Genomic DNA, 13589 nt, shown 5'->3' on the forward strand with positions numbered 1-13589 from the left:
TGTGATGACACACCTTTTGCAAAGAAAGGATTACCAGGTATATGGTTAGCGATTACCAAATTGAATGATGACCTTATGTAGATTTTGATAGATTTCCATGATTTTATTATGTGTATGGTCGGTGTTTGAGATAAATCTTAGATTCTGTAAGGATAAGTGGCTCAATGATATGCCACTAAATGTATCTTTTCCATCTCTGTATAAGATTGAAACTAATAAGAATTGCATGGTTGAGTAAAAAAAATGTGCTCTAATGATCCGATTGTTCTATGGCAGTGGTCCTTTTCTAGACATGTAAGACAAGAGTGTGAGACTATTGAATTTGTGGAGTTGTCAAACAAGCTTGCAAATTTTCAGTTCTTGGATAAGGCTGATTCTTGGCAATGTAAGGTGGATTCAGTTGGTTGCTTCTTTGTGTAGTCTATGATGAAGTTGGTGGACGAGTTAATAAATATTGACAATAGGTCTTGTGTTTGTGTGGTTAGCTGAATTCCTAACAAAGTTAATTGTTTTATATGGCAGACTCTCAGGTATCGAATTCATACAACACCAAATCTAGATAAGATGGGCTTTCATATTGATTCGACTCTATGCTGCTTATGTAACAATGATTCCAAATCAGGCGATCATCTTTTTTTAGGTGTTCGTTTTCCTCATCCTTATGGTGTGTTACTTTTGCTCATGGAGTAAGATATTATCTATTCCTCCTACGTCTTTTTATGAGATGCTTGTTGTAATCGCATCATCTCTTAACAAGGATAATAAATTGAAGCTTCTTGGTGTCGTATGTTACACATTGATATGTGAAATATGGAAAGAGAGGAATTCAAGACTTTTCAAAATGTAGTTTTGTTCCAAATTAAAGACGGTGAATAACTTTAAATTGATTTTGTACAACTCGATAAAACATTATACGAATATGTGGAATTTAAATCGGTTAGATTGGTGTAATAATCATGTTTCTTCTTTTTTCATGTGATTGATTGTGTATTTGTTCTTGCTATCTTGTTTTTTAATACAATCTTTGTTGTTATGCAAAAAAAAAAAAAAAACAGTTTAAAAAAGGGACAATGACTTGATAGGGTAAAATACTTTTTGAAATGTACACATTTAGTCCTTATTATTTTTTTTTTGTAAAATAAACCCTTATACTTTATTAATATGTACACATTAGGTCATTTTCACCGGATTCTACAGGTTTTGCTGACGTGGAAGGGTTTATTTTACAAAAAAAAAGAATAAGGACTAAATGTGTACATTTCAAAAAATATCTTACCCTATCAAGTTATTTTTCCTTTCTTTTATTTTGTTGAAATGAAATACCCAGGTGGCATCCACATATCCACAACGAGATTTTTCCAACTTTTATTCATCATGAAAAAGAGGGAGAATCTCGATCTCCGACGACTCCTTTGTGTATTCCTACACATCACTGATAGCAAGGAGGAATGATGGCAAAAACAACAAGGTCGAAGGGGGAGGCAGGAGGAAGTAGAGACGGTAGTTGGCGGCGAGGAGTTGCTTTGGTAGCCCCCTCGTCGATTCTTTCTTCTTTTTCTAGCAACATATCTCAAAGATGGAGACAAAGAGAGACCATTTGGAGAAACACAACAGGTAAATGGTGTTTGGCTGTTGCTGTTCGACCGGAAGGAAGAGAGACGAGAAAGAGAAGGGTCGTCGCCCTTTCCTTGTTGCTGGAGGATCACCCACCTCCGGTGACTAAGCTAATTATTTGTTATTCAGTGCCACTTGTGCTTCCACATCAACAAAATATGTAGAATCCGGTGAAAAGGACCTAATGTGTACATATTAATAAAATATAAGGGTTTATTTTACAAAAAAAAAGAATAAGGACTAAATGTGTACAATTCAAAAAGTATGTTACCCTATAAAGTCATTTTCCCTAAAAGAAAATTCGTATATGACCGTTATACCGAATATAGCCGATCACAAGAATTGCATTGTTACAAAAAATAAAATATAAAAATTTCTTTTAAAAAAAATAAAATTAAAGACTAAATGTATACGTTTCAAAAAATATCTTGTCATTCATTTTCCTTTTAAAAAATTAATTTTATTTTTTATTTTACCACTTGCCGTCCAAATAATGAACAGTATCAAAGTAACATTGGTAATAAAATACTATAATTATAATAATATCAGAATAAAATAATAAATCAAAGTAACATTGGTAATAAAATACTATAATTATAATAATATTAGAATAAAATAATAATAATAATAATAACATTACTATATTAGGATTGTATTTATTTAGATTTAGATGAGAAGAGAAGTGGGAGGAGCTATGTATATATGTAACCGATGTGTAGTCGTTACGTTACAGAGCTTCTCTGCGCCTGTCCATGGCGGTGGCCTACCAACATATCTCTCTCTCTCTCTCTCTCTCTCTCTCTCTCTCTCTCTCTCTGCATCGAAGCTCTCAAACCTCTCCTCTCCTCTCGTCTTTTTCTTAATCTCTCTCTGAACACTGACTGAATTTGTTGCTTTTTTACTCAACAAACACAAGGACCCCTAGTATATCTCTTACCCCATGGACATTATTATATGCACATTCTCTCACATATACAGAGTAGCCATGTTTTTTCGCAATTCCACCACCTTTTCCCGCTCACTACCACCTTAAAAAAGTATCTTTCTCCGACGAAAGCTTCTCTCACCTTTTTTGAATTTTGAGAGACGATCTAAGTAGATATGATAGGTACTGTTCGTTCGTTTGAAGATCATTTTCGTAATGTAAGTTCGTACTGTTTTATTTCGTTAATCGATGCTTTTCTTTTGGTTTTATGCTTCAACCCTTTTGGATTTAACGAAGAATGGGGAAAATCGAGGGATTTATTTGTTTTTCTTCTTTCAAATCTCCCTTCTTGCTGGATTTATCTTATCCCATCTCTGAAATTTTCGTCTTTCTTATGTTTATCAATTAGTTCACTCTAGGTGTTTGTGAAAATGCCGATGTGGCGCTTTGCTTTCTTTTGTTTCAAATCTCATATGCTTGTCTCTGATTTGTTTCTTCTAATGAACTCTGAAATGAAAATCCATCTTACTCTTTTCACCAAATGAATCTCATGTAGATCAATTATTGAACACCCAAAAGATTTGAATTTCCGAACACGATGGAAATCCAACGACACAAATCAACACCTCCCGGAAAACCTATTCTCAATCGACGCCTTACAAGAAGAGAAAGAAAACTTGCTCTACTTGAAGATGTACGCCATTCATCTCTCTCTCTCTCTCTCTCTCTCTCTCTCTCTCACACACACACACACACAGAATCTCATTCCTTGATTGAAGATTAATCAATTTCGATCCTTTTTGGGATGAATTTATCGCATTTGCAGGTGGATAAACTGAAGAAAAAGTTAAGACAAGAAGAAAACGTACACAGAGCACTTGAAAGAGCTTTCAGTCGACGTTTAGGAACTTTACCTCATCTCCCTCCTTATCTTCCTCCACAGGTTTCTACTTTAAACCCAATCCCTCTTTATCTCTTCATTTTTCTTCCTAATCGAATAAAATCAGCCCCAAATTTTTCCTTAAATTCATCATGTTTCAAAGGGTTTATGCACATTCTCGCATAGCTTTAAACTTTTCTACAAATTGAACTTGAATCGTGTAAAAATCATTCGACAGACTTTAGAGCTGTTAGCTGAAGTAGCTGTTCTCGAAGAAGAAGTTGTACGTTTGGAAGAAGAAGTTGTAAATTTCCGACAAGGTTTATATCAAGAAGCTGTTTATCTATCATCAAGAATCAGCGTCGGGAATTCCGACAACGACCCATCAGAAGAACAATCTTCAAAAACCACAACTTTTAAGCAAAATGATGAATCAGGATCCTCAATTTCCCAAATTGAAGTTGAATCCGAAGCATCCAAACCACCTCAACATAAGCCCTTGAATTCCCTCTTGCGAAGTGGTTCATGTAGATCATCATACTCTCATAGAATCGGGAGCGATTTCTCGAATAGGGTTGTTGATACTGCTGATTTGAAGAAACTCGATTCGTCAATTGGAGATGATGGTGTTTTAGGTAAAGAAAATCGATCATCTTCTAATTCAAATAGCAAGATTACAAATTCTCCTGAAAAGATAACCAACGAAGTGCAAAATTCAGTGAAGAGACCTCAAAATAAGCCTGAAATTGTCGAAAAACGCACTCCTTCTAAACCACAGGTAACATCTGAGATCTCAATCATGTTTTCTTTATAATTTCTAACGATTTAACTTATATAATCACATTCGCATTACTACAGATTAGATTAATGGATCAAGAAAGGGCACAAGAAAGCTGTTCAAGTTCATCTTCAAGTGATAGAATCATGGAAGCAGAAAGCGAATGCAACAAAATATCTGAAAACGTTTTAAACTGTTTGATTGGAATCTTTTTAAGATTAAGCAAATTGAAAGCAAAAACAATGGATGCTGAAGCTTTTTCAAATCTAATGACATTGGATTTGACTGGAGTTGACCGAGGACCTGGTTTTAGGGATCCTTATGGTGTTTGTTTGAAATCTAGAAAGAGAGATATTGGTCCTTATAAAGATCTTTTTGCAATTGAATCTGGATCGATTGATTTTAAAAAGAAAAAGAACGCATCCCTTTTGATTCGTAGACTCAAGTAAGTTCTTCAATTGTATATTTTATAAAAAGTTTCTTGATTCTTAATTTGTTTATATGTATATAATTGAATGTTTGTTTCATTGATTATGTGTTTAGGCTTCTTCTTGAGAAGTTAGCTTCTGTTAACTTAGAGGGATTGGTGACACATCAGCAAAAGCTTGCGTTTTGGATAAATGTTTACAATATTTGTATGATGAATGTAAGTTTTTACTTATATTTTCTTACTTTTGTGTGTTTTTTTTATAAAAAAAAAAAGCAAATTATTAAAAAAAGAATATATTGTTTGTAAAATGATAGGCTTATTTAGAGCATGGAATGCCTGAGAGTCCTGAAATGATGCCAACACTAATGCAAAAGGTATAAACCATTTCTTCCCATTTTGCCCTTCCATTGAAGTTCTTTGTGGGTTTATTTTTTCATGCTAAACGTATAGGGGTTTTATAGTAATCTCATTTCTTCCCATTTTGCCCTTCCATTGAAGTTCTTCGTGGGTTTTTTTTTTCTTCATGAAAGTGTATTACTACTATTATAATTTAATTTCTTCCCATTTTGCCCTTCCATTGAAGTTCTTTGTGGGTTTTCTTCATGCTAAACGTATAGGGGTATTATAGTAATCTCATTTCTTCCCATTTTGCCCTTCCATTGAAGTTCTTTGTGGGTTTTTTTTTTCTCATGAAAGTGTATTATTGTAATTTCATTTCTTCCCATTTTGCCCTTCTGTTGAAGTTCTTTGTGGGTTTTTTTTTATTTTTTTTTATGCTAAACCTATAGGGGTATTATAGTAATTTCATTTCTTCCCATTTTGCCCTTCCATTGAAGTTCTTCTTGGGTTTCTGTCTATCTAAACCTATAGAGGGTATTATAGTAATTTAGTAATGACATATATTTTTTATTTCTTATGAAAATAAAAAATCAAAGAAAAACCATTATATTTTGGACAGTTTTGCGGTTTAAAAACTAATACTTCATTTTTTTCCAATCAAATCACAGAAGTTTCAGAGATTTTATTGAATTGACCATTTTACCCTTGTGAAAACAACTAAACATTGATTCCATGTTATCAGGCAACAATAAATACAGGAGGATATTTGTTAAACGCAGTCACAATTGAGCATTTTATCTTGCGACTTCCTTATCGATTCAAACTTGTAAGTTACACTTTTTCACATATTAATATAATAAAATCATCATAAGTTAATTATATTTCATTTTTTTTTTTTTTTTAAATATAAACTTTATTTTTATTTTTATTTCAGTCATACCCAAAATCTCCAAAAAAAGACGAGACTGAAATCCGTGACAAATTTGGATTGGAATGGTCCGAACCATTGGTCACATTTGCACTATGCAGCGGTACCTGGTCTTCCCCTGCAGTAAGTTTTTTATTTTTTATTTTTTTTAATTTTTTATTTTTAATTTCAATCTGGATAAATGACTTAATAAAATATTTGAGAAAATGAGGACAAATTTGTAAAAACTAAAAAGTTAAGGATTCAACGAAAAATCTCATTTCTTTTTATTTTCTTGATTAGCTAGTTTTTTCTGCATCAAGTAAAGAAGAAATCATTAGAGCATATCCACAATTGTTAGTCCTTTAAAAAGTACTTTTTTTTGCCACACTAGATTTCTACTAACTTTATTTAAAAAAAAAATCTTTATAAAGGCTTTTTTAATAAGCAAATATTTATCATCTAATGAAATGTTTTACAAAAGCTTCCTTCTCTTCTAATTAATCGTTTTGATATTGGTGTCATTTTGATCAAATGTGTTTGTCATAAAAATAAAATATGTTGTTATAAAAATAAACATAAAAAGCTGTAAACATATTTTAGGATCTATATTTTTTTTATAATATTTGATATTGGTGTCATTTTGATCATCTCGAGAAGTCATTTTTAATGATACTTTTTTTATATATAAATTATATTCATTTCTAAATTGTAGGGTAAAATGAAAATGTTATTGATGGGAGGGGGTAACGTGTCAAAAAGATAAAATACGAATTAAGCACTTATGTGAAAATAAGTGATTATTTATTTTTTTATATTTTTTCAAATTAAAAAAAGAAAGTCTTCATCTCCAATGATTAGAAAATCATATTTCAATAGTAAACATTTTTTATATAAAAAAAAATTCCCATTGGATGCGCTCTTAGTCTTAACAATCCTCTTATTATTGAACGATTCAAACTTCTTAATGATTAAGAGAATATTCATTAAGTCCATTAAGTAAAAAAAAAAGAAATATCTAAAACTTGTGATATTATTTTATAGGTGAGAGTATACACTGCGTCACAAGTAGAAAACGAGTTATCAACATCAAAGCGAGAATATCTTCAAGCATCATTTGGGATAACAAAAACAAATAAATTAATAATACCAAAAATGTTAGATTGGTATTTATTAGATTTTGCAAAAGATTTGGAAGCTTTAATGGATTGGGTTTGCCTTCAATTACCAAGTGAGTTAAGGAAACAAGCACTTATGTGTCTTGAAAAAAGAGGAAGAGGAATAGAACCTCTTGCGAATAAAGTTCAAGTCATGGATTATGATTATAAATTCAGGTATCTTATTCAAAGATGATAAAATTATATGCCATTTTTGGACACATGAAGTTGAAGATAAGTCATATATTATGCATTAAAATTTAAAATAGAGCAATTTGATGTAATGATGTTACATTTTTTTGTTTTGTTATTGTTGTTGTGAAGAGTTTGTTAGTGTAGAATGGAAGGGGGTTTTGTACATAGTACATATGAGTACAATATACATAAAGAAAAAAAAATTGGGGTTATTAGGGTGTTGGATTAATTTAGTTTTATTTTTGTATTTGTAAGTTTTACATAAATTTTATTTTTAGAGTTGTTTATTTATGAATTATGATTTTATGGGTTGATGAAGTATTAAGAAGGCTCACCTCTAGTCCTTTTGGTTTCTTGATATTGATTTGTGAACCCTGAAATTATTTAAGAAACATTATGCAACCCCTTGTCACTTGTGCTTTTGAAAAATTTCATATTCGCCTCTAATTTAGACAATTTGTATAATTTTAGTCCAATTTTGAATTTACATGTCGAGGCCGGTTCTAATTAATTAATCTCATTAATCTTTATAACATTTTATGAGAATGAATCTTTATATTATAACAATTTCATTGTAAAATTTGTTAACGTGAGCTAAAATGGAATGATACTTGTACGTGTCCTCTAATTTTTATCGTAAATTCGCAAGGCAATGATTTTTAATCTAAATATTTAACATGCACATGCAAAAGGCACCGTTTAATGGCTACTTGTTTCAAGAAACAAAAACACTATGAGGGTGGAGACGGATCCAAAAGGGGAATAAATTGGGTGGTTTGGCAAAAGGTATTGCCCTTAAGGAATTGGGGGGGGGGGGGGGGGGGGGGGGGTAAGATTTGAATTTAACACATAAATTTGAATCATGAACTCGTAAAGCCATATAATTAATTTGGTGGAGGATGGAATTAAACTACAGAAGCTATTCAAAAGAGGTTATAAATAGATCCGTTATTATGATAGGAATCTAGAAGGCCCAATACTATTAAAGCAAGAGTTATATCTAAAAGGCCTAATAAGGGGTAAAACAGTAAATTCATCTAGGTTGGTTAGGATTATAATAAATAGAGAGAAATGTACAGTAGGGGGATGTCTAGAAATTTGATAGTGTAATACTTTGTATTGGCTCTTAAGCTTTCTGCTTAGAGAGAGGGAGATTCTCTGGGCAATCGTTTAGATTGTATTATCATTTAATCAATTAGTCTATTTCATCATCTTCCATCAAACCCTAATTTCTGTTCTTCATCACTATTCAAAAGAGGTTATAAATAGATCCGTTATTATGTTTTGGAAAGATGTGTGGAATTTTGTAAAAAGCTCATGAATATAAGTGTTGGTTTTGAAAATCAACTAAAAGTTAGAAAAGAAGCTCATCATCATTTATATTAGTAAACAAATTTTGTATTAGAACCTTAAAGAATTCATATCAGTTTTGATCCACAAAAGACAAATAAGTCAACTTTTTAAACCTAAAAACTATTTAATCGTTATGATTTAACTTATAATCACACTCATATTACTACAGAACAGATTAATGGATCAATAAAGGGCACAAGAAAACTGTTCTAGTTCATCTTCAAGTGACAGAATCATGGAAGGAGAAAGCGAATGCAACAAAATTTATGAAAATGTTTTAAACTGTTTGATTGGAATATTTTGAATGTTTTGGTAAAAAAAATTAATAAGTGTAAACAGGGGGGGGGGGGGGGGGGAAGTGGGGCAGCTGTATAGGATCTGATTTTTTTATTATATATTTTTATTTAAAAATAAAAACTTATAATAACGATAAGGTCTTTAAGGGTCCTTTTATATATTTTTATTTAAAAATAAGGGTCCTTTTAATTGGTTCGTTTTAAGCCTTTAAGAATATTTAATTCTTAAGGACCGACCCTAAGCGTAAATCAATCAAATTATATGAAAGGCTATGGTGTTGTAATCAAAGTAAGTATGCAAATCAAGAGAAAGTGACACATGTGGTTTATAAGGAAAACTCATTGATCATTGCTAGGATCTCCAATACAAAACCTTAGGAGGTGATAATAATCACATGACTTGCTTGATGGTATTGATTAAAGAAAGAATTACCGAGAATAGCTTCACTATCTAAATACAAATGATTGAGTGAGTGTAAAATTGTGTGTTGTGTGTGTATTTCACATGTGTATTTATACTCTAAATCCTATAACTAGAAGTTCGATTTTCCCGAGCTCCCGTTGAATAGATATTTACACGTTGCTTTGACTTGGTATTTCTGGGTCTTAAGCTTGATTAAAACGTTTCTTTGGATTAGATAAGTCTATTGTTGATTATTTTTGCACATGCGAAGAATTAACAAGAAATATATTCGTTCTTCTTATTAGTAAATAATATTGATAATATTCAGGTTAAGATATGAATTTAACACATAAATTTGAATCTGACTCATGAACTCGTAAAGCCATATAATTAATTTGGTGGAGGATGGAATTAAACTACAGAAGCTATTCAAAAGAGGTTATAAATAGATCCGTTATTATGATAGGAATCTAGAAGGCCCAATACTATTAAAGCAAGAGTTATATCTAGAAGGCCTAATAAGGGGTAAAACAGTAAATTCATCTTAGGATTATAATAAATAGAGAGAAATGTAGAGTAGAGGGATGTCTAGAAATTTGATAGTGTAATACTTTGTATTGGCTCTTAAGCTTTCTGCTTAGAGAGAGAGAGATTCTCTGGACAATCTTTTAGATTGTGTTATCATTTAATCAATTAGTCTATTTCATCATCTTCCATCAAACCCTAATTTCTGTTCTTCATCACTATTCAAAAGAGGTTATAAATAGATCCGTTATTATGTTTTGGAAAGATGTGTGGAATTTGTAAGAAGCTCATGAATATAAGTGTTGGTTTTGAAAATCAACTAAAAGTTAGAAAAGAAGCTCATCATCATTTATATTAGTAAACAAATTTTGTATTAGAACCTTAAAGAATTCATATCAGTTTTGATCCACAAAAGACAAATAAGTCAACTTTTTAAACCTAAAAACTATTTAATCGTTATGATTTAACTTATAATCACACTCATATTACTACAGAACAGATTAATGGATCAATAAAGGGCACAAGAAAACTGTTCTAGTTCATCTTCAAGTGACAGAATCATGGAAGGAGAAAGCGAATGCAACAAAATTTATGAAAATGTTTTAAACTGTTTGATTGGAATATTTTGAATGTTTTGGTAAAAAAAATTAATAAGTGTAAACAGGGGGGGGAGGGGGGGAAGTGGGGCAGCTGTATAGGATCTGATTTTTTTATTATATATTTTTATTTAAAAATAAAAACTTATAATAACGATAAGGTCTTTAAGGGTCCTTTTATATATTTTTATTTAAAAATAAGGGTCCTTTTAATTGGTTCGTTTTAAGCCTTTAAGAATATTTAATTCTTAAGGACCGACCCTAAGCGTAAATCAATCAAATTATATGAAAGGCTATGGTGTTGTAATCAAAGTAAGTATGCAAATCAAGAGAAAGTGACACATGTGGTTTATAAGGAAAACTCATTGATCATTGCTAGGATCTCCAATACAAAACCTTAGGAGGTGATAATAATCACATGACTTGCTTGATGGTATTGATTAAAGAAAGAATTACCGAGAATAGCTTGACTATCTAAATACAAATGATTGAGTGAGTGTAAAATTGTGTGTTGTGTGTGTATTTCACATGTGTATTTATACTCTAAATCCTATAACTAGAAGTTCGATTTTCCCGAGCTCCCGTTGAATAGATATTTACACGTTGCTTTGACTTGGTATTTCTGGGTCTTAAGCTTGATTAAAACGTTTCTTTGGATTAGATAAGTCTATTGTTGATTATTTTTGCACATGCGAAGAATTAACAAGAAATATATTCGTTCTTCTTATTAGTAAATAATATTGATAATATTCAGGTTAAGATATGAATTTAACACATAAATTTGAATCTGACTCATGAACTCGTAAAGCCATATAATTAATTTGGTGGAGGATGGAATTAAACTACAGAAGCTATTCAAAAGAGGTTATAAATAGATCCGTTATTATGATAGGAATCTAGAAGGCCCAATACTATTAAAGCAAGAGTTATATCTAGAAGGCCTAATAAGGGGTAAAACAGTAAATTCATCTTAGGATTATAATAAATAGAGAGAAATGTAGAGTAGAGGGATGTCTAGAAATTTGATAGTGTAATACTTTGTATTGGTTCTTAAGCTTTCTGCTTAGAGAGAGAGAGATTCTCTGGACAATCTTTTAGATTGTGTTATCATTTAATCAATTAGTCTATTTCATCATCTTCCATCAAACCCTAATTTCTGTTCTTCATCACTATTCAAAAGAGGTTATAAATAGATCCGTTATTATGTTTTGGAAAGATGTGTGGAATTTGTAAGAAGCTCATGAATATAAGTGTTGGTTTTGAAAATCAACTAAAAGTTAGAAAAGAAGCTCATCATCATTTATATTAGTAAACAAATTTTGTATTAGAACCTTAAAGAATTCATATCAGTTTTGATCCACAAAAGACAAATAAGTCAACTTTTTAAACCTAAAAACTATTTAATCGTTATGATTTAACTTATAATCACACTCATATTACTACAGAACAGATTAATGGATCAATAAAGGGCACAAGAAAACTGTTCTAGTTCATCTTCAAGTGACAGAATCATGGAAGGAGAAAGCGAATGCAACAAAATTTATGAAAATGTTTTAAACTGTTTGATTGGAATATTTTGAATGTTTTGGTAAAAAAAATTAATAAGTGTAAACAGGGGGGGGGGGGGAAGTGGGGCAGCTGTATAGGATCTGATTTTATTTATTATATATTTTTATTTAAAAATAAAAACTTATAATAACGATAAGGTCTTTAAGGGTCCTTTTATATATTTTTATTTAAAAATAAGGGTCCTTTTAATTGGTTCGTTTTAAGCCTTTAAGAATATTTAATTCTTAAGGACCGACCCTAAGTGTAAATCAATCAAATTATATGAAAGGATATGGTGTTGTAATCAAAGTAAGTATGCAAATCAAGAGAAAGTGACACATGTGGTTTATAAGGAAAACCCATTGATCATTGCTAGGATCTCCAATACAAAACCTTAGGAGGTGATAATAATCACATGACTTGCTTGATGGTATTGATTAAAGAAAGAATTACCAAGAATAGCTTGACTATCTAAATACAAATGATTGAGTGAGTGTAAAATTGTGTGTTGTGTGTGTATTTCACATGTGTATTTATACTCTAAATCCTATAACTAGAAGTTCGATTTTCCCGGGATCCCGTTGAATAGATATTTACACGTTGCTTTGACTTGGTATTTCTGGGTCTTAAGCTTGATTAAAACGTTTCTTTGGATTAGATAAGTCTATTGTTGATTATTTTTGCACATGCGAAGAATTAACAAGAAATATATTCGTTCTTCTTATTAGTAAATAATATTGATAATATTCAGGTTAAGATATGAATTTAACACATAAATTTGAATCTGACTCATGAACTCGTAAAGCCATATAATTAATTTGGTGGAGGATGGAATTAAACTACAGAAGCTATTCAAAAGAGGTTATAAATAGATCCGTTATTATGATAGGAATCTAGAAGGCCCAATACTATTAAAGCAAGAGTTATATCTAGAAGGCCTAATAAGGGGTAAAACAGTAAATTCATCTTAGGATTATAATAAATAGAGAGAAATGTAGAGTAGAGGGATGTCTAGAAATTTGATAGTGTAATACTTTGTATTGGCTCTTAAGCTTTCTGCTTAGAGAGAGAGAGATTCTCTGGACAATCTTTTAGATTGTGTTATCATTTAATCAATTAGTCTATTTCATCATCTTCCATCAAACCCTAATTTCTGTTCTTCATCACTATTCAAAAGAGGTTATAAATAGATCCGTTATTATGTTTTGGAAAGATGTGTGGAATTTGTAAGAAGCTCATGAATATAAGTGTTGGTTTTGAAAATCAACTAAAAGTTAGAAAAGAAGCTCATCATCATTTATATTAGTAAACAAATTTTGTATTAGAACCTTAAAGAATTCATATCAGTTTTGATCCACAAAAGACAAATAAGTCAACTTTTTAAACCTAAAAACTATTTAATCGTTATGATTTAACTTATAATCACACTCATATTACTACAGAACAGATTAATGGATCAATAAAGGGCACAAGAAAACTGTTCTAGTTCATCTTCAAGTGACAGAATCATGGAAGGAGAAAGCGAATGCAACAAAATTTATGAAAATGTTTTAAACTGTTTGATTGGAATATTTTGAATGTTTTGGTAAAAAAAATTAATAAGTGTAAACAGGGGGGGGGGGGGGGGAAGTGGGGCAGCTGTA

General features: G+C 31.0%; 1 protein-coding gene across 2 annotated transcripts; it reads left to right on the forward strand.

Moving 5' to 3' along the window:
- Positions 1 to 2307: 2307 nt before the first annotated feature.
- On the forward strand, positions 2308 to 7516 carry LOC145097612 (uncharacterized). Of its 2 annotated transcripts, none has more exons than XM_079035210.1 (10): positions 2308 to 2757; positions 3096 to 3233; positions 3366 to 3482; positions 3658 to 4197; positions 4278 to 4642; positions 4741 to 4843; positions 4942 to 5001; positions 5709 to 5792; positions 5901 to 6017; positions 6918 to 7516. In XM_079035210.1, the coding sequence occupies exons 2-10, from the start codon at positions 3138 to 3140 to the stop codon at positions 7224 to 7226; spliced, it is 1791 nt and encodes a 596-aa protein (XP_078891336.1). In that variant the 5' UTR covers positions 2308 to 2757; positions 3096 to 3137; the 3' UTR covers positions 7227 to 7516. The 2 variants fall into 2 exon arrangements, with proteins under 2 accessions (XP_078891336.1, XP_078891337.1); XM_079035211.1 differs by having other exon boundaries at positions 2308 to 2722.
- Positions 7517 to 13589: the final 6073 nt, after the last annotated feature.

The sequence above is a fragment of the Lactuca serriola genome, chromosome 4 (genome assembly GCF_051521515.1).
Source record: "Lactuca serriola cultivar US96UC23 chromosome 4, Lser_US96UC23_V15, whole genome shotgun sequence".
NCBI lineage: Eukaryota > Viridiplantae > Streptophyta > Magnoliopsida > Asterales > Asteraceae > Lactuca > Lactuca serriola.

What these genes read in the sequence shown, in the direction of transcription:
- LOC145097612 (XM_079035210.1), top strand. Translation starts at nt 3,138, where the DNA reads ATGGAAATCCAACGACACAAATCAACACCTCCCGGAAAACCTATTCTC. An exon ending in GCACTCCTTCTAAACCACAG is followed by an intron (nt 4,198 to 4,277) that starts GTAACATCTGAG and finishes GCATTACTACAG; the next exon opens with ATTAGATTAATGGATCAAGA. An exon ending in CTTTTGATTCGTAGACTCAA is followed by an intron (nt 4,643 to 4,740) that starts GTAAGTTCTTCA and finishes TTATGTGTTTAG; the next exon opens with GCTTCTTCTTGAGAAGTTAG.